The 25,945-nt window shown below is 40.9% G+C and overlaps 1 protein-coding gene across 5 annotated transcripts in view; it reads right to left on the bottom strand.

Annotated features, from left to right (window-relative positions):
* ncam1a (neural cell adhesion molecule 1a) overlaps nt 1-25,945 on the bottom strand; it is a 422,624-nt gene that overhangs the window by 126,478 nt on the left and 270,201 nt on the right. For all 5 annotated transcript variants that reach the window (XM_049593047.1, XM_049593044.1, XM_049593043.1 and 2 more), the window contains exons 2-7: nt 22,375-22,449; nt 19,507-19,716; nt 17,025-17,168; nt 8,423-8,560; nt 6,586-6,703; nt 214-374 (exon numbers count right to left, since the gene is read on the bottom strand). In XM_049593047.1, coding sequence (XP_049449004.1) covers nt 214-374; nt 6,586-6,703; nt 8,423-8,560; nt 17,025-17,168; nt 19,507-19,716; nt 22,375-22,449 — 846 coding nt within the window. The remainder of the gene's footprint in view (nt 1-213; nt 375-6,585; nt 6,704-8,422; nt 8,561-17,024; nt 17,169-19,506; nt 19,717-22,374; nt 22,450-25,945) is intronic.

Consider the following 25,945-nt stretch of genomic DNA (forward strand, 5'->3'; position numbering starts at 1 on the left):
AATGTCCTAAGGGGTGGCTTAATTAGTTTTCAATAGGGGACGCTTTTCTTTAAACTGTATGCTTCACGCTGTGTAACTCTGCACCCAGCCACTGGAAAAGCTGTAGAGAAGTGTACAGCAAATGTCAATAAGTACGAAAGAAAAGGCCAGAGAGAGAAAAAAGAGCCACAGTGTTCTTTATGCTATCGTAAGCGAATTGAGTTATTCTCTCACCGAACACGTTCAGGCTGACTTCCTCGGCTTTCTCTCCCGCCTTGTTCTTGGCGATGCAGGTGTAATCTCCTTCATCCACTTTCTTGACATCTTTTATTACCAATTCTGAGCCATCCTCGTTCAGGCTGTACTTATCACCCGTTTCAAGGACAATGTTGTTACTGTAACAGAGAAGGGGTGGGGGGAGACATGGCGGAATTCACATCACAAGTGTTTGCTTACACAACTTGAGCAGCCTACAAATAACTTTCTTAACACACTGACAATGATCTGTTTGGGATTGTATTTCAGGAAGAGAGCAGCTGGTATACAACAAAGGCCGGGAGACCAAAAAAGCTGTCCTGTGCTGTAAGCCTCCGAGAACATCTCCAACATGTCCACAGCTTTTGTTTGCCTCAGCTCTCCTCGAGCCCTTACATCTGTGATTTTAAGAAGGCCACGCACCAATTTGATGATGAAGCTTTTTTCTTTCTTTTCTTTTTTTTTTTTTTACAGTTTTGAGAAAAAAGCCTCTCTTGCTCTTGAGAAACAGAAGTCTTCGCTCGAGGTTAGAATCCTGTTTGTCTAAGTATTTGTATGCCTGAAGTAACGGCCTTCCTGAGGCAGTTTGCAGGTGAATGACAAATAACAAATGGAGCTTCACCCCTCTGTTTTCTCACTGCCTCACCCATCTGTCCTCCCTACAACCTCACTGTCTGTCTAAACTCTGCTCTGGCCAGGAACTGCATCTCCCTCAGCCTCACACACACCCACATCACACTTCAGTCTTTCTGTATGGGAGACAGCTGTGAGAAGCATCAGGATGTTCAATAGTCTTATTCACTCACATGTCTGGAAAAAAAGCTTTATTCAAAGATTCCTCTGCACAGCAGTGGTGCTGCTGCTGCGTGACACCAGTAAATGATGCGCCATGAATATGAAAGTACATTGAGCAAAGAGCTGTGTGAAGAAACCAAATGTTGGTTATTTGTACCTGTGAGAACAGAGTGGTGATTAAGCATCATTAATTCATACTGAACAAGTTATCTGAGTTATACTTTACCAGCTGATGGAAATCCATGAGTAGTTTTGTGCATAAAGTGAAGAACTGATTACTTCGAATCTAGAGCTTTTGGGGATTGTAGCTGTGGTTGGTTCCAAGATGGTTCAATTTTGTGTTTCGTTTCAGTTTGGTCTAATAACAATATCTGTTAACCTCCAGCGTGGGGGGAGTTGAATGTACTTAATGTGTTGTGGCTAGTTCCATGAGGGATATATATGACTATATCATGAAAGATAGTCTCACAAACATGATCCATCACACACTCTCCTGCGCACATCCAAATCACTTTCTCCTGAGCGATAGTGTGTTTCCTATCTGTAGGGCTCCAGACCACTAATATTACTATTAAGTGGCATTTGCGACCATGGAGCACTACTATGACTTGCAAATATTTTATAAGTAAGGACTAGAGTGCTGTTTGTTCTCAGCTTTAAGTGAATAAATCATCACATTTAATGGTGCCGTGCTAAAAGTTCAACTTAATGCAAGTAACAACAGTGTGAGCATATCATGTATCTTTGTACCTGCAGGGCTCCAAGCTGGAACTATTTTATCTACTTTTGCAACCATGGAGCACCAGTGCGATTTGCAAATACTATCAATATATGAACTTAAGAGCTGTTTGTGTGTTTCCAGCTCACAGTGAATACATCATCAGGTTTAATGGTGCCATGCTCATAGTTTAACTTAATATGTTTAATGACAATGTGAGTGTATTTTGTATCTTTGTACCTGTAGGGCTCCAGGCTGCAATTATCTAGTCACATTTTGCAACCACGGAGCACCACTGTGACTTGCAAACATTTTAAATATAAGGACTGGAGAGCTGTTAGTCTGTTTTCAGCTTACAGTGAATAAATCAGCATGTTGATGGTGCTATGGTAATAGATAATATTTAGTCACATTTTGCGACCATGGAGCACCAGTGCAACTTGAAAATACTATGAACATATGAGCTGGGAGTTTGTTTCTAACTCACATTTAATAAATCCTCACCTTTAACAGCGCAGTCACGTCAAACAGTTTCACTTTGTGCTAGCTGCTAACAGCAGGTGAGATGAGCCGTGTGCTTCAGAATAAAAGCACCAGTGGTCCCAATTTGATTTATTTAATTACAACAATACTTTATTCAACTTGATTATTACAGTATTTAATTTAACTTTAATATAACAGTTCTTTATGGAACTTAATTATGACAGTAGCTATTTTATTTAATGTTTTTGTAACTTTAATTCATTCAATAACTAAGTTATAGCAGTCTACAGCAGTTTAGAGTAGATTTAAAAAAAATTGAGATATATATTGTGTATAGCAATATAGCCTAAAAATATTGCAATATTATTTTTAAGCGATACCTCCCAGCCCTACCCCCAGTGTTAATGGATCTCTTACTGAAACATCTGTCTATTCTCACCTGTACTCTGTCAAAGATCATTTGTCAGAGAAAGAAGCAGTACTTGTTACATGGGAGGGAGTGGATTGTTTTTGAGTTCGACAAAAGATAAAGTTGGAAAGATTAAGGTGTGCAAAATAAGTTACCTGCTACTTTGCCGTGTCAGACACACATTTAATCAGCATTTCATATCTTTTACCACTCATCTCATTTTCAATTGCTATTCACAGGTTGTGAAGATTAAATTGACTGCCAATAAAAATTGAAGAGTTTTTGCCTTCTCTGCCAACAAAAGCTGATTCCCATTCAAATTACTGAGTTTTAGTTATTAAATATTAAGTAAACCCTAAATAGATTTTATAAGTGATTCTTGAGAACTCACGCAGGTGGGTTAATGTCTTTGGATTCAACTCAGATTCAGATGAAATGCCATCACACCCAAACCTCATTGTTCCACTCACATTTTTGGGATGTGTTTTAGTCCAAAGTAATGGCAAGAAACACCAGGAGCCAGTTGCACCAACTGTGACATCTGCCAGTAAGTTTATATTTAGCTGCCTAATGTGCGGCTGCTGACCAGCTAATTAGCTTGCTATCTTGCTTAATAACGGACATTAGCGGTGCACTTTTCACAGGTAAATGTCTTTGGTCGCTCTTTCAGCAAGCTGTAGACATGTTTTTATGTTTGTATGTCAGCTAGACAAAAAGGAGACAGAAGCAGGAAAGCTAACGTGGGTTGTGTATCAGTCTCCTGATTTACAGCAACAGAAATGAAAAGTTTTAATATATCAGGCACAAAATAATGTACAATGTAACGTATCCATGATTTGCAAATGCACAATGCAAACATTTGTCTGGTGATTGGGTTGCACATTGTGAGCTTCAGAGCTTACTCTTCAACATCCAACAAACACAAATATGGTGTCCAAAAGAAAGAATGAGGAGAAGAGGAAGGAGAAGAAGAAAAGGGAGAGGTAGATGATGATGATTTATTGATTGAAAATATGATTATACTGTATTTACAGATTACACACACACACACACACACACACACACACACACACAGAGGCCCAAAACACACACACACACACACACGCATAAACATTACCTATATGCACGCATTAATGGAGAGATGTCAGAGCGAGAGGTGCCCAGTAGGCAAACTGGCACCTCTCCAGCTATCAGTCCACACTCTGTACTTCATCTGTACTGGGACTTGAACCTGCAACCCTGTGGTCCTGAAATCAAGTCCTTGTAGACTGACCAACTGCCCACTTCAAGTTGCTCTAAGCTTAATACATATTCTTTTCATTTTTGTTGTAGAGAGCCTTTTCCTATTCTATTTGTTGGGCTCTATTCAGCCATGGAGCATTTCCATCTCAAACTTGCTATTTTAAGTAGTTCAAATCTAAACCTTTTAACACCTATGTTATGGTTATGCCAAGTTTACATTTACATGCAGCTGATGCAACCAGGTGCAGATTCGCTACAGGTCTGTGCATGTGTGAGTGCCTGCTATATAACCACTCTAACTAGATCAAAATGGTACGCTATTTAAATAGCGTGTGGAGAGTGGAAACCTGCCTAATAATACTCATCAAAGCCTTTTTGTACTTGTTACAGTCATGCAAATGTAAATACATGTAAATCTCATCATCTCTCCCACACAACTATTTGTAGGCAAGGCCTTGCAAATTCATATTTATGCCCCATTTACAAACACTTTACAACACCATCTCCCATCAACCCTGAAATGTATGTTGTGTGTATGCAACCTTTTCAAAGGGGGCACAAACAGTTCGACCAGAAAGGCGGGCAGCATCACCAGCGAGCAAGAAATTCGACATACATGTATTCATCTCAGACTTGATCGGAAAGGCTCGATTTATAAAAAGCCACAAAAGCAACCAGCCCCAGTGGATTAGTGTTACTGTACACCTGAGACTTGCAATTTGTGCCTACAGTTGGTGTTGGAGTACCCTTTCAGAGAGCTTGTTTTGAGCACAGCTTGATTTGCATGGTTTTTAATGAGAACGATAAACAAAAACTGTATGTTCTTTGTTCAGGAAACTGAGTTAATCACAATATTTCTAGCATGGCTGCTGGGGACAGGTGTGTGATGAATCAGACATTGTGGTTTAGTTTGAGAAGAACACTGAACATCATTCTTCTTTCAGCTAACCCTTTAAACTCTGCAACAGAAAAGGCCCTACAGTGCCTATGTTGGTATTTTTACTTATTGTGTATTGTCATCTTCAAATGCTTTATATCCCTAAAACATGTACAACCTAAGCTAAAAGGTTATTCATTTCATTTATTCATTCATTTTCCTTAAACGCTTATCCTGTTGGGGGTCGCTGAGGGCTGGAGCCTATCCCAGCTGACATTGGGTGAGCGGCAGGGTACACCCTGGACAGGTCACCAGACTATCACAGGGCTGACACATAGAGACAGACAACCATTCACACTCACATTCACACCTATGGACAATTTAGAGTCACCAATTAACCTGCATGTCTCTGGACTGTGGGAGGAAGCCAGAGTATCTGGAGGAACCCATGCTGACATGAGGAGAATAATCTTTGTGTGAATGTGCAATGTCTGCGTCACGTACCAGCTGCACTTTAGAGCATCTTGTACTTATGTACTTATCATGTATTTAAATGGCCACATGCATACTGCAAAACACTAATGTAATGGAACTCTAAAATAAACCTTTCTTGTACTTGACTGTGCATCTTTGCACACCGCTGTCTGGTCACTACATACATTGTTATAACCTTGGTGTGTCTGCACACTGCCATTGTCACTGTGTCCAGCAGCTGGAGACAGAGGGCAGAGATAGTCCAACCGCGTCCCTGAAAAAAACCACTGTCCACCTGATTACTACATGGCCCTCTGATCCAGCTGTGATATGGGCTATTGAGTGCATCCTGTCACTGAAGGGCACAGTTTCACCTTAAGAGAAGTGTCACTGATGAAGCTAATCCCCTGCCTGCACAAAAGATAAAAAACCCTGGGGTATTATTTGATTAGGAGGGTTTGTAACTAACTGAGCTAAGCTGGAAGTATCACTTGTGGCAATTGCAGTAGATCCTGGAATACGTTAAATACTAAAGACAGAAGTTTCGGGACCATTTTTCAGAGAGCACACAAACACCAGGCACCAGGACATACTATGCCACACCTCCTTGCTTTGGCAAGAGACAATGCGCACTGATTTCTACCAGCATAATGAAAATTCAGCATCTCTTTTTTCCATGGTCTTTTCCTCAGAGCCGCAGGAATTAACTAAAATGTTTATGCTGAATGGTAAAAATTCAATAATTGGAGCCCTGCTGCTTGATTAAAAATTTACATTTCTAAATGTTATTTCCTATTCTCATTCTGGCAACATTACTCATGCACAATGCTAAGGCAATAAAACTCCTTGAAGAATAGTTAAGGAGTTAAGACTTTACACACAATCCCAAAAGTATATTTAAACCATATGGACCAATGCAAATAACCTCTATGTTCTTGTAGCACAAGTCTAACCGGGATTGGTGCATCTAATGTTGAGTGTTCTGTTTCTGTGCATTTATCATTTTGTCTTATATCACTCTACATAATCTTCTTACAACTTTATCTCATCAGGCTGTTTTTATCTGTTTGGCTGATTATTTCTGAGGAAAAAAAGAATTTATTGTGTTACTTGCTGTATGCCTACCACCTGTCTTTGAAGGTTTTAGAGAGGCGACACAAGAAGTTTCTATCAGCACAGTGTTTATCTTTTCCTAATTCATTCTTCTTCTCATCTTTGCTTTGCTTAATGATGTCTCCCATTAAGGTCAAGAAAACAAGGTTAGGAAAAAAGACCAAAGGGATTAATATCTGAGCAGATCTACCCCTGATCCTACTCATGAAAACAGGCCAATAGCAGCAGTGGGAGACGTACTGTGCCCAGGTGACGGTGGGTTCAGGGAAGCCGTCCGCATCACAGGCTAACAAGGCAGAGCTGCCAATGTCTGCTGTGGCGTTGACCTCTGACTGCCTGGCACGGATGGTGGGAAGCACTGAAAAAGAGAGGATGAAAATTGAATAGTAATGAGCACATGGATCAAGTGTCTAGACATTCTGAGGAAGTACTCGGAAGAGACTCCAACTACTGTTTTGGATTTCTTGCTCTGGACTTAAGCAACCTGTTCTCATTCTGAAGTCGTCAAATACCGAGACTTGGCCAGTGATTTCCACGTCAAACACTGATGAGACACATTCTCACTCTGACCTCATCATATATTGACGTTTGGTCATGGACTTTTCATGTCCAGATATGATGTGCAAGGTACCCCGTGTGCATTGGTTGTTAACTTTATGGGATGCTGTGTCAACTTTAGCCTGTCACATGCACTGTCTGTTTTCAGAATATACTTCCATTTTCACAAGAAACGTACAGTTTGCATACAGTGTCTTTCGAAATCAATGCACTACTTCGGTACAGCACTGCAAATCAACATTTTTGTCCTTTAACAACACACACACGGCTGGGTTTAGGAAAAAAGAACAGGGTTTGGCTTTACAATTTTACTGGAAGCACCAGCCTCCGGGGTCAAAGTCGATAGTTTTTGGACCCATTAACCACCCCTCCTGCCCTACTTAGACTTCCGTTCCCTCAAGTTACATTGTTGCCCAGCCGCATTTACCCCTGATGCTGTTGGGTGACATTAGACAACTAGAGCACTCGGAGAGCGCAGACCTCCACCAAGCAGCTCAGATTTCCCGTCATTTTATTATTTTATCCACTTCGCTTCAACCATTCACCACCAAAATTTTATCATCTGTTCCTTGTCCCATTATCAACCTTTCCTGAAAATTTCATAAAAATTCATTTTGAACTTTTCGAGTTACTTTGCAGACAAACAGACAAATGCCGACGAAAACATAACCTCCTTGGCGGAGGTAATAACGGTGACCAGCTGTGTATCACGCCAACATGAAAGGACTGCTTTCTTTATCGGTGTCTGACGCCGGAAGTCACCAACCAAGCACCGGATTTTGACAGCTTTGGAGTGAGACCAGGTTGTCCTTTTTTGGTGGTATGATATGCCACCAGGCAGTGTCAATTTATAACGCCACCGTATGGCCTCCATTTATAACAGTCCAGAAAACAACGCAACTTAAGGAGATGGAAATCCCTATAAGGCCAGCTGGAGGGGTGGGTCCAACATACACCAGAATTTCACCCAGGAGCCTGGTGTTCATATAAATGTGAGCCTAACCCTACCCATGATGTAACCCAACCTTGTGCTGTTATTGCCTAAACCTAACAACATGTGTTTGTTGCACAAGGACGTGAACGCAAATATGAGGTGTTTTACCAATGTTGTAAGTTGTGAAAAAGACTGTATGCAGTCAACAATTTCCTGTGAAACCAGAAGTGTATTTTGAAAAGACTCAAGCACGGAACAGGTGAAAATTGACACGGCATCCCAGAACGTCCACAACAGATACACCCAGGATACCTAGCAGATGTCAGAAGTCCACTGAACAGGCACTGATATGTGAGAAGATGGGAGGGAGAATACGCTGACCAAAGAGTTGCATAGGCGAACAGCTGAGCTGACTCATACCATCATCTTGAGAAAAAAACATATAAATCATATTTAAGGCTTCCAAAAGAACATCTGCATGGCTTTCAGGGTCGTCTTTACTGTACACCTCTATTTTGAGCAACAACTCCTTTCTGAGCGACGGGGCAGGCAGGGAGCAGAAGGTGAACGAGATGCAGTGCTTACCATTAACAACGACCCTGATCATCCTGAAGTCAATTTCTCCCCTGGCCATGACACGAGCCTCACAGTTGTACATGCCCTCATCTGTCTTCTTGATGCCACGGATCTGCAGGTGGCCATTATCCATGATCTTGAATCGCACTGAAACAGGAAAGGCAAACAGATGGTAACTTATCACGTACAGTGTATGAGATGATGCAGATTAGACTCCCACAACAAAACAGTCAGTTTAAATGTGTCAATGGGCCTCATGCAAGAAACAACACAAACATATTTTCGCTTATTTTTGTTCATATCTGGAATTTGTTCTTATTGTGTTAGTACCTACTGATTTTTGGAATTCATCAATGTTTTCTTATTCTTCCTTCAGGTAAGAGAAAAATTTAGAGTCCATAAATTGTTTGTTTAACATAAGGGGGAAATTTAAGTCTTAAATTTGAGGACCATTAAAAATGCATGAATTTAATATAATCAAACTTAAATTATGTTCTTGAGTAATTATAATGATTGGATAATTAAACTTCAGCGCTAAAGAAAAACTACTATACTCGGTCCACTGATCCCAGTTACTGTACTTGTAGTTACTGAGTGTATCTCTGCTGAGCAGTGGTGTAATATAACTAAGTAAATTTACTCATGTACTGTACTAAAGTACAAATTTGACGGACTCTGACTTTACTTAAGTATTTTAATCTCATGCCATGTTCTGCTTCTACTCCACAACACTTCAGATAGAAATACTGTACTTTATTCCACTCCCATAACTTGACCCTGCATGAGTACTCTTACTTTTAATACTTAAATACATTTCCCTGATTGTACTACGTTATTTTTATGAGTAACAGATTATTGTCACAGTGTGGTATTAGTACTTTTACTTAAGTGAAGGATTTGAACACTTCTCCCTCTACTGCTGTTGACACGGCAAATGTTTTTTCATTGCTGGGTGATTTTCTTGTAACACCAGTACAAACACTGGAAAATCACATTTACTTTGTTTAAGTTTATTTAACAGAACGTCGATTTCACTTCTGCAGAAGTTCCTCTTCTTGCAGTCTTCACACACTGCACAACACCTGCCCTTACATAGTGGGGGTGGGGGGGGTGGGGGTGGGGGGTTACCTATGCTAATATGTGACTGTGGTAGATTCATCATTCAGCACACCTGGGTAAGAGCAGATTTGGATGGCAAAGAACATTTGCTTTGACTTCTCTTATTTGTTCTCTTAACAGAAAATTGAGAGAAAATATGAAAGAAATTTAGGAGAATACTGCTGCGTTAGGCCCAATGTGGCCTGTATGTGTTTAGAATACTGTGATGCATGTTCAATATGTTCTTGTTTGTCAGCTTTACAATTATTCATTCATTCCTTTGTAACTGCTCATCCTGTTGGTCGCGGAGGGCTGGAGCCTATTCCAGCTGACACTGGGCGAGAGGCAGGGTACCGCCTGGACAGGTTGCAGGAGTATCACAGAGCTGACAGCTTTAGTTAATAGTATTTTCAGAGAATATATTCAAAGCTTGAGCTCCATGCAAATTATGTATTTTCTCTGCTTGAAGTCAGTTCATGTCAGTGGATCACGAAAATCAAAATGGTGTGACATGTGTGTCTGCAATAGTTTATAGAAATCTGGGATGTAAGAAAAAGCCAAAGTGCCCAACTGAAGTGTGAAATTAATCATTCCCTTAAATCCTTGAAGATCTGACTGTGCACATAAAATCAAGTGAAGGTTCAAGAGGGTTATTTTATAACTGAACTGCTTCACTTAAATGCTCAGACAGGAAGTTGGAGCCAGATTAAAAAGTCCCAATTATCCCTGGTAATCAAGCAAGTGGTTGGAAGAACACAGAGAGCCCAGTGTGACACCGTGACTACACCAGTCGTATTTCAGCGGTGTTTTACACCCATCATAGAGCCTGACAAACTGTTGCACCTCTAATTAAAGCAGCCGTAAACACACAGTACTGGAGTGAGCTGTCTTAACTGAAACCAGGTGTTTCTTACACGCTTCTGCGGAAAAGCATCCAGCACATTATTAAAATCCAGGGCTCTGACCGCATCTGATTTAAGAGCCTTAAGAGCTGAGTCATTTTTTTGTTGTTTGTTCTTTATATGTCCCAATTTGGAAAACTAAGGCACTTCTCCAAAATTTGTGACTGGCCAGTGTATACTTTAAACTCACTGGATTAAAAATTGTGGCTGTTTAGGGTGCACTTGTTAAGTGTAGCTTTCACAGGCCAGTTGGTTCCTTCCTTGGGGATGGGAGCTCTTCTACAGGAGTCCAATGCCACCAGTGCAATTTCCATGCTAGTGAGAAGGTGCGCAATCTCTTCAGCTATTTAATAGAGAAGCCCACCATATAACCTAAAGAAAGCCTGTGTGCTATAAAATCACTTGATGCATATAATTATGTACTGAGCACTGGAAGTCACCATACCAGAGCTCTCTGTCAGTTTATGGGGGTAGCTTTGTTCATTTACTGTACCTATACACAATTATGAGGTACTTAGGTGTTTTAATATTACCACGTTACTTTTCACTTCTACTCCACAACATTTTAGGGGCAAATACTGTTCTTTTTACCCCACTACATATCTCTGACAGCCATAACTTACTTTGCAATTTACATTTAACATATTTGATCCATTTATAGCATGGTACATTATTATAGATTAATAAGGTCCTGTAAAACTCACCTAAAAAATGTTCCAAAGCATATTGCTCACTGTAAGTGCTTCTACGATTTTTTCTATAATCTTTGCCTGAATATTTTCTTGTAAAAAGATGCTGCAAATAACTAGAGCTGGGAGGTATTGGCTGGACAACCCAATGGGGCCACACCATGAAGCCTCACCAAGTCCAAATTCAAAATAGATAGCAATATCACAGAAATGAACATTTTACATGTTTCCTAAGGTTTGGTTCAGGCAGGTTTCAAAAAAGGGGGTAAAACAATGTACTGTGATTATGAGTGAAAAACTAATCAACAGTTCCAGAAAACCTAAATTGATAAGAAATACTGCTCTTTTCCCCTTAAGACAACACAGGAACCATGTGTTTATGATACATTTATAACAGTTTATGATGACATTAAAGGGGATAAAAACTGCTGTGGAGCCTCAGAGTGTCATTGACTGCAAGACCCATGAGCCTTGGGTGAAGCAGGCCAATTGACCTATGGCTAAGCCCCGCCCTCAAACGCGATGAGCCAATCACAGGGCGTATAGCCATTCCCATACACTCTGACATTCTCTGCCTGGACGTTCATTGAAATGCATTACAGAAAGTCAGTTTGGTTCAGTTTTATGAGCTTTTTTGGAGATTTGAAGTTTAAAATGGTCAAATAGTGTGCATGGGGTACATGCAACTCCGACACAAGGTACCCTGAGAGGCTGGGTGACGGGGTATATTTTAGACCCTTTCCTAAACCACATCTCAACCAAGAAAAGTGTCTCCTTTGGATAAAGTTGTGCGGTAGCCCACAACATTAAGTCAACGTGAATAAGATTAACAAGGATGTCTACATCTGTTTTAAGGTAAGTCAACATCGTGTTTGAGGCAACATATTGTCACTTTGCTGGAAAGAATTATAAAGTTATCTTTAACATCTCTAGCTAACTTTAGCTAAAGTTAGTCTAACGTTAGCTCCTAGCTGCGTTGTTCATCATGTCAGCTTGTTTGCTGGGAGTTCATTAGCCTATTTTGTTCCAGTTTTGTACTTTGGTGATCGTACATCATTGTTAGCTATTGTCCATAGGGCTCTAGTTAAGCTAATGTTAACTTCTGAAGCTTAGCTTCATTAACTTATCTGTAATCACAGAGATAACAAAGGTTGGCAAACGTTATGCTGAATGATTCAGTGTAAATACTGTAGCACCAAACTAACGGAGAGACACTCTTAGGACACTCTTAAAACGGTTACTCTTCCTGTCTCCCACTTAGGAGACAGGAAGAGTAACTGTTTTTTTAACATTGGATAAGCCTACAGTGGGGTATCTCCTTTATCCAATATCTCTGATGCCGTGTACTGCGACACCTGCCATAGCGCGGTCACTGAATGTTGATATTTTGTCCGTGTGAGTGGAGGGGGGTGTGGCTTAGCCATAGGTCAATTGCTGACTCTTTAAATACCCCTAAACTACAGGAAATATCTGTGACATACACTTCTTCAGCTCAGGCCCTATCGAGACCATAGCAACAGCACTGGGAGCTCCTATTGGCTCAAGTGAGGTGTCAATGGAAAGGCCAGGAGTTCGCCTACATTTTGAGATATGCCAGTCTGTTAACATGAAGAACGGTGGAAAATATGGATAATATGTGGAGAAATATGAACATTTGAATGATGCAACGGCAGTTTGTGGATGTAATAATGTGTTTGGAGTAAATATTTCACTAGATTAAGATCATCTGGACCATTGGCAGTGTGTGAGAAATTAGAATGGGAGCTGCGAGTGAGTTTATTTGTACTTCTACTGGTCAACATTAACAGCACAGCGAAGAGCTTAGCTTTCGAACAATCTGTCGTATGAGTAAACCATACAAAAAGTATCTTAAACTAACTCCACCTCCACCAGCGACAACATCTCAGTGTTGCTTGTATGGTATGTTAAAGCACCAGCAAAAATTAGGGCACATTCTGCATTATGAGCACTTTACACTGGATACTAGAACATTAAGCTGCATATGCTTTGCTTTGGTAAAACTTGGAATGTAGGATTTTTACCTTTACAGTATTTTGGCATTATGACTTATGTAACCACTTATTTCCACAATATTATTTTCTGTTTTCTGCATCCTGTCTACATGCACAAGTGAATAAGTACCGAATCCTCCATGTACAGACTTGTGAGCTGAAATTTAGCAAGTGTAAAAGTAATGTGACATGTCAAATATATTTTTAAGTCAGACATTTTTAGGGGTTAGTGTGGGATTTACACAGAAAATAAACCTTACATTTTATCAACCAGCTCTTAATTCCTGTGACACTGACACATTTTACAATGACAAAGTTCTGATGTAGTGTTTAACAATGCAACATGTAGCCTATGGTTACAACTGCCTCCAACTGCTGTGAGGAAAATTACATAAGCAGTTTTCAGTTTTCAGTGTCGGTTACAATTAGTGGTTTTTCCAGTGAAAAACACATTCCTTGACCAGAATCCAAGAATAAAGGCGGGCTTAGCACAACACTGTGGTGACTCCAGCGGTCACTGAGGGAGGGGTTACTGTAAGGTTAAAAAAGGCCCAGTCCAAGTGTAAAACCAAATCATCTCCACCTCCATTCTTACACAGCAGACGGAAGTTTTAGTTGAACTGTCTGAAGGAGAGCTGGACAGCAGTTACAATGGTTTCCGGTGCTGACCTGGAGTCAAAACTGCAAACTATTTATAATGTGTCATGATGTCCATAGAAACTCCTGCAGCTCCATGCATGTCTGCTGTGTTTATCTGTATGTTCAGTATGTTTGAAACTCTGACAGTTTCCCCACAACACAGCTCAATACCCTTGTGTCATGCTTCATAGCTCCAAAGTGTGTTCACTGGCAAAGCAGCAATTGTTTAGAACGCAGGGATCAACAGTGGAGGGAAGGATCATAATACAGGAGAGGTTTGAGAAGTTCCTATGGACTGTTTGATGTTTTTGTTTTGTTTCTTTTCCCCCCGCTGTGACCGTGACTCACCATTGGAATCTATGGCGAGGGCTGTAAATTGAAGCTGATTACAGCTTCCGCGGCCGTCCTCTGAGAATAACCCTTACCCTACAAACTTTCAGAAGCTCCTTTCAAGCCTAAAGGCACTGAGTATTTGATGTACTCAAAGGACAGATTTTCAGTAGGGGTGGGCGATACCACAAAATGTTGTAATACAGGGCCAGAATCACTGATTTCATTACCAATGCAATACTTTCAGAGGCGCAATGTAGTTACGATGGGCCCCAGTGTACGCTATCTTGATGGGTTTGCCTTTTTCGAGGTCATATATAGCAAATGACACCATTTTTAATTTAACGAGAGTTCGTCTTTTAACACAGGCATATTTCCAAGGTGACAGTCTCTCATAAGGGCCCATTTTGTGCCCAACATTTTGCTGGAGTGCTCATCCTCTCTATAGGCCCATGTACCTCATGGGCCCCAGTGCAACGCACCGCCTGCACTGTCTATATTTACACCCCTGAATACTTTTTATTATTAAAGGTGGCGACTTTATTTTAATGTCAGGGGAGAGCTGTGTGTCATGATCTATGAGGTGAATAATACATCTGCTTAAGTAACAGCAAGTGATGACCAATTACAGTTTGAAAATGTAACATTAACCGATGCTGAAGACCTAATTTGACTAGAATATTACTTTCACCACTATTTACCTGGCTATTCTCCATCTGAGCCTCTCTGAACAGACTCTGCCTGTGAACTGTGTCTCTGTGTCAGAGGTCTGGGTGCTGAGGCATTTCCCTTCTCATCCCTTCTTTTCCGTAGCAGAACCAAGTTCTCGTGCCTTTATCTCTTTTAATAATCACTGCTATTATGGGTTGAATTATACTAGTCAGGCTTGGAAATACTTTTTGCATTGAACGTCAGTGGACAGTCATGGTCAAACAGATGCGCACGCAGTTCTATTCATTTGAGGGTCCATGTCCGCCCCCGGCAGTAAACAGGAGGGTCACAGAGGAGGGTCACAGAGGATCTTGAGAGCCACCTTGGGTCGGAGGTGAGTCGGCAGATAGTATGCCATGACGAGTCCTCATGTGTGAACAAGACTACGAGGAAGTTGCCCCCTCGTCTGTGACTGGGACTGGATATCTGGCATGCTAGAAAACTGGAAAAGTCTGACACGACTGACAAAGAGCATCAGCCAATGAGAGGCAGGATACGTCCCACGTCAGCACGCAGGAGGACGGAAGAACTGTGAGGAGGACAAGCCGCAGGGTTGCCAGGTCAGCTTATTAGCTGCAACTTTGGGTTTGTTTCTGAAGTGGAGTTGCTTATTTGGGCTTACTCTCTAAATGTCACCTTTCTCTCTATATATAGTTATTTAAACACATGATAGTTGCTTCTTTTGGGCTTGTTTCCATAGCCCCGGTTGCTTGTTTCTCCCAGCTGCACTGTCAAGCCAGCAAGCAACAACAATGGCGGCATCCACAGGATCACGGGGAGTGCGTTGTATTTGGACCCAGGCCCTGGAGGCAGATCTGACTCAAAACTGGGAAGAATATCCATGCCTTTATGATGTGTCGTCTCCAAGTTTGGTAACGTCACCGGCTCTGGTGGAGAAATCTTGTGGTGGTGTGGAGGTCTTAACGCAGTTGGCGAGACTTCCGCTGACAGAAACACACGTCGCCAGGTATGAACACTAAAAAGATTATGATAGTCTCCGCGATGCAAAATCAGGGTGAAAATCGTATAAAGTGAACTAGCCTTAAGAAGACACTGCTGGGTCAGGAGTAAATTGTATGAATGCAGACAACACAAAAGCAGTGGAGTACATACACTTGATGTGTTCAAGACAGCAGAACATTGTTTGTACAGAGAGTTTTACTCTTGAAATACAAATACGTATGTCGTAGAGGAGAGAAGCTTATCCCGTTTCGGTATCAATCCTATCGACGCCAGGGTGGATCCACAAAATGAAAACACAGTATGAAGAGTATCAGTATTTTAGGATCGATCCGCCCAACCCTACAGCAATGTGCAAACAACCGTCCAAAACACTATGCACACTATGTGCTCCTAAAAACCTTAGGCCAAAAACACACCAATCAGTGCTGAATTGTGGCTTCCTGCGGCCGGGAGGTGTGCTCATGTGTTTCACGTGGGAAGAAATTCTTTGTAGCATAGGTCAACATGTCACAGGAGTCACAGGACTCTGTTTACTGATTGTCCGACTTTACCTCGGCCGCACTTTGCCACAGAATCATATGGCCACAGCTTGAAATGGTTCCTTTCTAAAGATGCTGCATGGCAACTCGCTGCAGCACTTCACTGTTGTTTGATGTGTTTCAGCATCCTGTGTTTCAAAAATAACATGTTGTCAAGGGAATCTGGTAAAAATATGTATGGAGGAAATATAAAACAACCATTGAATATTCTTTAGCTTAGCTAACCTGCATTACTTGGTTGGTAAAGATTGCATTTTTACTTTTATTGTTGGTGACATTAGTGGTAGATATGAAGTACATTGCTAGCTCTTCTCTTACCCTTCCAATTTTCCCTTTTTTCTCTAGGTTTTTGGATTATTTCTGCCTCTAGTGTAGCTCTCCTTCCATTTGGGGAATTTAAAGTCCAATCTGCCCTCAGACATCTTTTCAAGTGACAATAACCACTTCATGCTGGGCCAAAAAAAATACAATTTCAATGTTCATGCATCATCTATGAGGTCTAAAACTTCCCCACTGAAAATGCATGGCTTTGTTCATAGATGATGGGCAGCGGGAGAAGGAGATGAGGGAAGAGTGTGGCAAATTGATTGGAAGGCACGAATTGGCAGACAGCGCTGGCAGGAAGGTAGGGTGACTGCTCAGGGAGTCAGGGGGATGAGATGGGATGGCAGGTTGGAGGTGGGGAAAGCAGCTCAAGCATTAGAACATTTGTATCTGGCCTGGCTCACCATCTTTGGCAACTTGGATCCTGGAGCCCTTGTGCTTCCAAATGATGGTGGGTGGCGGCGAGCTGACCACATTGCAGACTATGTCGGCATCATCGCCTTCATTAAACTCCTGCGGGGTGGGAGCACTCTCGAAGGTGATCTTCTCTGTAGAGAGGTGTGACAAACACACACATTATACATAGTTATAAATACCTTTACGTTCAGGCTGACACTTCAAAAGGTGAACACTCTCATGTGGCATATTTAGATTGCTTTAAAAAAATCTTACAGTTGATTAGCAGTGTAACGAGGCACCATATGGCTGAGCTTCTGCTTCTCTAATAAATGTTTTGTTGGTTTAGTTTTTATGTAATCACAGATGGTGTCGGAAGGTAGTCAAGGTAAAGAAGTGTTTGAACTATATATACTGACTTTCAATGGGACCTCTCCTTTGGATGCTTCTTTTCCACTGTTTACTTTGCGATCATCGTGATCAGAGTTCTTAACTCCTTCCTGAGAATATTACAAACTGCTGTGGGGTGTTTTGGCATCTGAGAAGGTTTCAAACTCATGAATGTATTACTCAAACAGGACTTCTAGATTATATTTCACTGTCTTGGCTGAAACAATGTGAACTCATAACACGGCTGTTTTTGGTCTGAAAATAGACTTAAAGGTCCAGTGTGTAGGATTTAGGGGGATATACTGGCAGCAGTGGAATATAATATAATGAATATGTTTTTTATTAGTAATAATAGCCTGAAAATAAGAATTGTCATGTTTTCTTTTCTTAGAATGAGCTGTTTATATCTACATATGGAGTAGGTCCTCATCCACAGAGTCTGCCATGTTGCACAGCCACATATCTGTAGTAGCCCAGAGTGGACAAACCAAACACGGGCTCTTCATGGGGCTATTTGTGTTCCTGCATTGAACAGCCTAGTTAGCAGCCCCACTGCAATGAGCTGCACAGCATCGGAAAAGGTTCTATTCAGTATTTTAATTGGTTTCAATCATCTGTCCTGTTTGTTTTGGAGGCTAAGAGACCTCTATAGATAATTCAGCTCCCTGTTAAAATCTCCTGAACAATGAAAACTTTAGGAATTCTAACCTGCAGGAGTTTCAGCTGGCTGCAATCTGCAATCCTCACCACTAGATGCCATTATATCCTACACAGCTCCTTTAATCTTTATACTTATCTTTAACATTTTATAAATTCATTATTAGTTTTCTATGTGAACTCTTTATCGGCAAATTAACACTTGATGACAACTGTTACATAAATGTAGTAAAAAGTGCAGTACATTTCCCTCTGAAATGTTGTGAAGTGAAAGTATAAAGTATCATAAAAACGAGACACTCAAGTAAAGTACAAACACCTAAAACTGTATTTAAGTATAGTAAGAGCAGTTCTGTCCCACTCGCCCTATAGTGACTTTCCAGTTGCCTATACCATGTTGTTACTGCTGGCATTTCAAAATGAAGCTGTCTGGTGGTGTTGCACACTGATGCCACCTGGCAGGGTATCATACTGCCGCAAAAGATGTCTTTTTGCATAGGTCAGTGTCTGAATCTAAGGAAAACACTGATTTGTAACATGAAACTATTTATTCAGTGTTTTCGCCAGCTTTAATCAACTTGCCTATTTGCTTTGAAGAGGAGAAGACCATTGTGGATAATTCAGCTCCCAGTAAAAACCTCCTGGACAATTCACACTGAAGGAATCCTAATTGGGATTTCATGCTTGGCACATGGGATAATTTTTATCTGTTTGCAATCTGCAATCCTCACCACTAGATGCCACTAAATGCTACCAGTATACCTCTAAGAGTTTGGGTCAGAACAGCCGAAGGCTTAGGTAAGACTTTAAGCTTCTCAAAAAACACCTGAGAAGTCATAAAATAAAATAAACTACATTCATATTGTTCTAAATGGTTTTGCCAAAAACAAATTGCTGCCTGGATTATGTTGAATGGAAAAACATTGCCAATGAACATAATCCAGGTAGCAATTACATTTCCATTTGAACATATCTGTCAAAACCAATTAGCAGAATACAAACCTAGTTTCAAAGAGACAGAAATTGCTATGTCCTTGTACTTTATGGTGTCTGGTGTCTTTCTCCAGTGTCAACTGTCTAATTAAAAAATGTTCAAAAAAATGTTTCTCATAAGGCAGCCTAATGCAAAACACATAATGCAGGTGGCATTAAATTTCTTTCTGTATGACATTAAAAAACAGCTTACTTAATGTAGAAGTCCATGGTATAGGCTGGCAGTCTGAAAAGCGTCTGAGGCACTCTGATAATAGGTAGAGCTCCTTTACCAAATACATGACCAATATGTTACCTATATTATTGACTTCTACATTAAGTCAGCACTTCATTTCTTTGCCATTACCAACGCTTTGTTTCTTGACCCGGTGCAGCGCTCCTTTTTTTCCCTCCATTTCTTTCTGCATCACTGCAAATTAGGATATATATATAAAAAAAGAGAAAACTTACGAAAGATCTTCACTTGGACTGTTGCCTGGGCCTCCTTGTCCCCGTTCTTTGCCACACACTTGTAGATACCAGCACTGTCCACGTTGGCGTGGTATATGGTGAGGGTTGACATGGTTTCATCGCCACGGCTCACAAAAATGTCTGGCCTGTTGGGGAGGATCTTCTCGCCACTGGGGGCGTACCAGTCTATGTCTTTTACATCTCCCAACACTGAAAAACAGAAAGTGAAATGAGAGTGAGGCGAGGAGGCAAGGATTCCTCAAGGAGCTGTCACAGAAATTATAACATCAAAATACATCTTAAAGTCTTAAAACCTGGAAATGAGTTAGTATTTTAGCACTCCGGGTTTCCTCATCTTAAAGTCAACGGGTTTTTGCTAAGATGTCTGAAATAAGTTCTGTGGTTAACACAAGCTGAAGAGACTCTCTGGTTTTGTTCTATGACATAAAATGCATCAGTAAATATCCCACTTGTGAATTATGAAGCTTTTATCTGTCTTAAAAAAGGCAGTTGCTAAAAAGTGACTAAATGAGACTGCAGAGCTCCATCACACCGACCACAACTTTGCAGCCTCATTGTGTCAGGGATGTTTTATCATGTGACTGTAGTGTAGTTTGTTTGTAGTCTCACGTTAGCTTTTTACTTCTGGCAATTGCATTTGGGCTTCAAAAAAAAAGTAATGATTTTTTGCGAAGATCATCCTGCTGAACAAAACAAGTACCATGAACGTTTATTTGCCACAGATTTTTCAGCAATAATTCAGAATCCAGTGGAAAAATCCCCTAGTCTTTTTGACGAGGGAACCAGGGCGAAGCTAACTTCCACGTCAGCCTGATGAAAAAATGTCATCCTGAAGCACTCTTTTCTGTTTTGTAGCAGCAAACCTATTATTTTCAATGTACAACCCCACAATGGCGGTGGCTAGACGTGCATCAGTGCTCCAGGGACACATTTCCCTGTAGCACTTCATGCCACTGTCCTATTTCCAGCCTCACTGCCCCCAGAATTAAATGTATTTTTCCCCACTCGTTCTCTGCTTGTACATACCAGCTACCAGATACCCTTAAGCGCTCTTTTTCTCTGCTCCTATGGCAGCTCGACTCCTCTCCTCACCATTGATGTATAAAGAGAACCCTGTAGATGTTGCTGTGTCTCATGTGTGAGAAAGAATGGATGAGGAGAGACTCGTTGTTGAAGTTGAGAAATATCCCAGGCTAAACGACCCATAATCTCATTATTATAAAGACAATGGCCAAAAAGATATTGCCTGGTGAGTCATAGCTCTGGAGATTGGCAGTTGAGAAATAAAGTTTAATAAGGAGCTCTCCACACATGATTTAAAGCTAATGCAGAGGTGGAGGAAGTACAGATCTTTCAGTAAAAGTAGTCATAACTTGGTGTGGCTGTCTGTTGGCAACCTGCAGCATGACGTGTCCAGTGTGTGCTCGGGGCAGCACTTGATGCGCATCACATGAAGCACCACACCGCGACGCTGGTGTGTTTTCAGCTTTAGTGTATTATCTCATATTCAAACATAAGTATACATATGTGATGTTTTTATATTCAGTTACATTCCTAATACAGTATATTACATCACAGATGTGAAACTACTACAAGTTTAGGTACTGTGTGTTGTGATTGTTTGCGTGCTATTCTGTGAGTCAACACAAATTAGACTCAAAATTATAGATGAAACAAAAATTGTCCAAAAAGCTGACGTCTACAACCCAGAAATGAAGAATTCTTGGTGTGACGATGGCTTGGAAACATTATTGTTAAATCAAAACCCATCTCCCTACAGTAAACATCTCTTCAAGATCAGACTAAATATGCTTACTCCAACGTAAAAAGACTGGTATGAATTATTGCTATTTGCTCAGTAGGGCAGACGATTATTCAGTAGGAGGCAACTTTCTTTTCCACATTGTTCATTTTTTAGAAGAAGCTGAGCATGAGCTGAGACACATTTTATGTTTCCCTGAAACATATTAATGCCATCTCATCTCTTAAGGAACACAAAGGGGCCTTAAATGCATTTTGACACCCTTTCAACAGGAGGATTGGAGTTCAAGCTGAAGAAACGCTCTTTCACAGAACAAAAAAGGAAAAATCACTTAGAAAGATAAATTGTCACGGCTTCACATTTCACCTGCACAAAGATATGGGCTGTTCTTTTTTATGGTTTCATTCTCACGTAAAGTTCTGTGTTGCAACAAGTCCATATTCAGTACCTTTTTAAAGGGTCAGTTTAACCAAACTAAAGAAAAAAAAAATCAACATTACCGACCATTTTCTTACTTTTAGTGGTGTATAATACTACAGCTACCACAGCATTTTGTTTTGTAAATCAAATTCTGAATAGAACCTTTCGTTTATCGGCTCTCCAGTTAGACTTTGATAATAACTGTGACGCTCTGGCTGCCACGATTTTATTCATGTACTGAATGTTCCATAATGTCAGACAGCTGACCCACCTAATGCAAATACCACCTGTATCTCAGACAAGCCGACAACTGCTCATCGCAAGACCTCTCTCTCATTATCTCTCCAGACTGCATCTCTCTCCCGCCTCTTCAAAGCCCTCTTTCTTACCTGACTGTGATCTCAACTTCCCACTACCTCCTCAGAAAAGACCGCTCAATCAATGTACCCTTGTCTTTTTTCTTTTTTTTTTTTACCACTGCCTTGTCTTCTGTCTTGAATTTCTTTAATGCTTAACTTCTACTGAGAGTATTTTCACAAGTACACCAGCCTCATTATTTAAACTGCCTCGTATCCCTTTTATCACATGTTCTCAATGAATACTGCCAGTGTCATTATATCAGGTGACACCTGCATCAAGGCGTGTTAAATGAGACATGCTCTTACCTTCACAGAGGAAAAACTTGGACTCTCCTACGCTGATCTCTCCTTGTGTTGGAGTGATTTGCACCTGGATGGCAGCTGGGTGAAGAAAAAGAAGATAGAACAAAATATACATTAGTCTGTGGTTGCAGTGAGAAGCATGGTGACACGGGGGCAAAGCACAATAAGGCAAGGCTCAAAATCAAATTGCTTTGCCTGCTCAAAAGCACAACCATTTTTCAGCCATACCCTCTATGAATGAAACTCTGAGATGAAATTTCAATGCTCACTAGAGTGCAACATCTCCATGTGCAGATGGGTCAGGGTTCTAGATTTTCTACAAGGACATTGTTGAACTGTCTGGTTGTTAGCCGACTCGCTTGTTGAGGACATGGTGTACATAGAAGGCACTGCCAACTGTGCAACTGGGCAGTCTTGCATGTTAATTCCTGTACTGAGCATCATGACATATGACTTTAATTGAGCCAGAGAGCAATGAATTGTTAGCATACAAGAAACTACAGCATCTCTTCCCTGATATTCACCCACACTTTTTTTTTTTTTTTTTTTTTTAAATGTCACCCTTCCAGCTTTCTTTTACCGCTGCTGTCTAAAAATGTCTATGGTGATAGGTCCTTGCTGACAGTTCTCACGGCTCTCATTTGACTGGCCTCTGTCTCACAAGTTGGGAATGTTCAACCCATGGTTGTCTGGACTTGTGGGAAAAGGTGTTAAAAGGAGCTAAAGATATTGAATACACAAAAATAATACATGTTTTGTTTTTTTCTTGACTGAGTGGCAACCAAGCTACAACCTCCAGGGCACAAAACTGAAGCCAACACGAAGTGCCAAATACTGCAGTTCCTTGAATGGCCACTTGAGGCTGACTCCAAGAGCAAGTCAGTCCCCAGAGACCCCCGTGTTAATATGCCCAACTTCACATTTTGGTCTCTACAGCTAATTTCCCTGCTCATGGCAACTGCACAGGGGCAAATTTTTATATAATTCACCCGATTAAAATTTTATTAGGGCCTAATGATTAAGAGCTGGGCCTCATTGAGTGATAGCTGGGTGCTATACGTTGACAAGTTGCTATCATGGTGACAGTATAGGCGTAACCGTAGCTATCCCTATTTCAGTGTGTTTTCAGTTCTTGAAAGTAATTTAATACTTTGTTTGCCTAAAAAAGTGTTTGGTTTTACTTTAGTTAAAACAAAAGTGGTCCAATGTTCAGTTTTTCCAAGAAGTACATTTTGTTTTAATGGTTTAAAGCCTCTTTTTTGCTAGCAAAAATTAGCACTAACATTGGCATTATCACAGTTAACCATATCTGTAAACAGTCTGTTCTCACAAACTGTATGTTTTCCTACAAAAAGTAATGCACCCAATTTCATAAGTATGCTAGATATTTTGAAATGCTACGATCATTTGACCAATGTGCTGACAGGAGTAAACAAGAAAAGGAGCCCTGAGCAGTCTTGTAAGGAGGCAGGCTGCGGCAGTGGATGGGTCAAAAAATCAAGGACTTTCCCCTGGAGTTGTGTGTTTGGAACCGTGTCAACTTTGAGTGGACCTTCAGTCAGTTTAAGGGACGTCCTCGCCATGTTTCTTTTCCTACTGTAAACCTAACCTCCATAACTTTACTTTAATTACATACCTGTACTTTAAGGATGTAATGTTATTTGTGGGGCGCTTATTCGTAGGATATTGTATGAAGTGTTCTATGACAACACGTTGCTGTAAGTGCACTCTGTTAACCAAGCTGCTAGGCATAGGGTTAGCTCCACCCTATTGTCTAAATATGGTCATCTCTGGCTCCAAAAATCCAAAATGGCAGCAGCCAAAATGCCAAATACGAGGCTTCAGAATGAGAGTAAACAAACCAATGGTTGACGCCATGGTGGCTATGTCCATTATTTAACACAGTCTATGGCTGCAACCCCTGTTGTTGAGCAGGGTTATGTTGTCAGGTGGTGCCTTTAGTAATGCCTGTTTGTGTTTCTGTTGTGATTTTTAAGGGGTACACCACCTAAATTCAGAATTCAAATATGTTACCTCCATGCTTAAGGAAAGTTGAATCAATATTCTTGAGCTCATGTGGTATAAAATCTGGAGCTGCTCCACTGACAATGAATGGGAGCCTGATTGTGTGGACCCACAGAATGTTTGTTTCCTTTTTTATGCCCAAATCAGCTTTATTCTATTGTGGTGTTCTCAGTTGTGAAATAGAAAATGTACCCATATATTCAGAACATCCCCCTGGGTGCTCTCAGTGTCATCTACAATATCTTTCCCATTTCATTGTCTACGGAGCAGCTCTAGACTTTAAACCCTGTGACATCACAAGTTTGAGTTTTAGCACTCTAGTTTTTGGATTTAGGAGAGAGTTGTTTACTTATATTTTTGTACTGTCTTACACCTTAGGAATAACATATGAAATTTGAAAGGGGCGTAGTTTCCCTTTAATGTCAATAGCACAAGCTGCCTCTGCAGTGCCAAAGATGATGGCATTGTATGGTCTTGTGATTCATGAATAGGAAGCGCAAGTTTTTTTGCTACCAACACTTCCAAGGTGTGAGCTGTTAATGAATGTAGTTCCTGTGACAATGAACAATCTGACACCTGACAAAGTCAAAGTAAGTCACAGCATGCTCGTCATGACGGCATTAACCTGGAAAAGCAGAAAGCGCGTTGCAGAAGGATGGCAAGTGTGTGGCAAATTATCTGACTGTCGACAATAATAAAGTTCAACGGGCTAAAAAAGAATAAGCTCTTTCGAATATGATGCATTTGTAATCAGTTTGGTGTAAGATGATCTTCAGTTGTCAGCAGCAATCTTCCATATATTAGTAACAGTATCTAAAGATTTATTTTTTCACTGAGTCTATGCAAGCCACCTGACTGAGTCATTCCAGGGTGTTCTGGTACTCGTTTACCCCATCCCTGCTTCTGCTGGCAGATGATTTAGAAGGCATAATGCCGTAAATCAAAGAATATCCTTTTCCTTAGACTCTAATGCACTTCATCTCTCAGCATCAGCTAAAGCTACAGTGACACAGATGAGATTTAGAGAGAGAGCAGAGAAACACCTGGTGTTTGTTCCTCACTGCGTGCTCACAAATTAAAATTTAAACTCTTGCATATTCAGTGAAAAGTGTAAGAATGTGCAATAATTTTCAAAGGCTTAATCAGGAAATCATCACTTGCACGTGTGCGCCAGAATGACGGGGCCTGTGATGATTTTTTAAAATGTAGCACGGTTTAATTTAAGACTCTCTTCAGTGATGTGTGAGGCATGGGAGTGGAGCACAGACTGCGAAGCAGAAACACCACGGAATCGTGATCCGGAGCTTGACAGAGAAATCCCGCTGAGCCTTCAGCGTGTCGCCACTTCACACAAATGAGTGAGTCAGTCTCAGCCCAATTCTCACCAGGAGATTCATGGGAATGGTTTGCAAGGACTCGCCATTCAAAGACAGGTAGCCAACTATCATCACAGCACAATGAGACGACGGTGTTTCATGATACGGCTCTTTCATAGCTATGGAAACACTGAGAAGAGACAGTCACAGCGGTGGCCTTCGTTGTTATTTTT

This window comes from Epinephelus fuscoguttatus, linkage group LG12 (assembly GCF_011397635.1).
Source record: "Epinephelus fuscoguttatus linkage group LG12, E.fuscoguttatus.final_Chr_v1".
In the NCBI taxonomy this organism is placed as follows: domain Eukaryota; kingdom Metazoa; phylum Chordata; class Actinopteri; order Perciformes; family Serranidae; genus Epinephelus; species Epinephelus fuscoguttatus.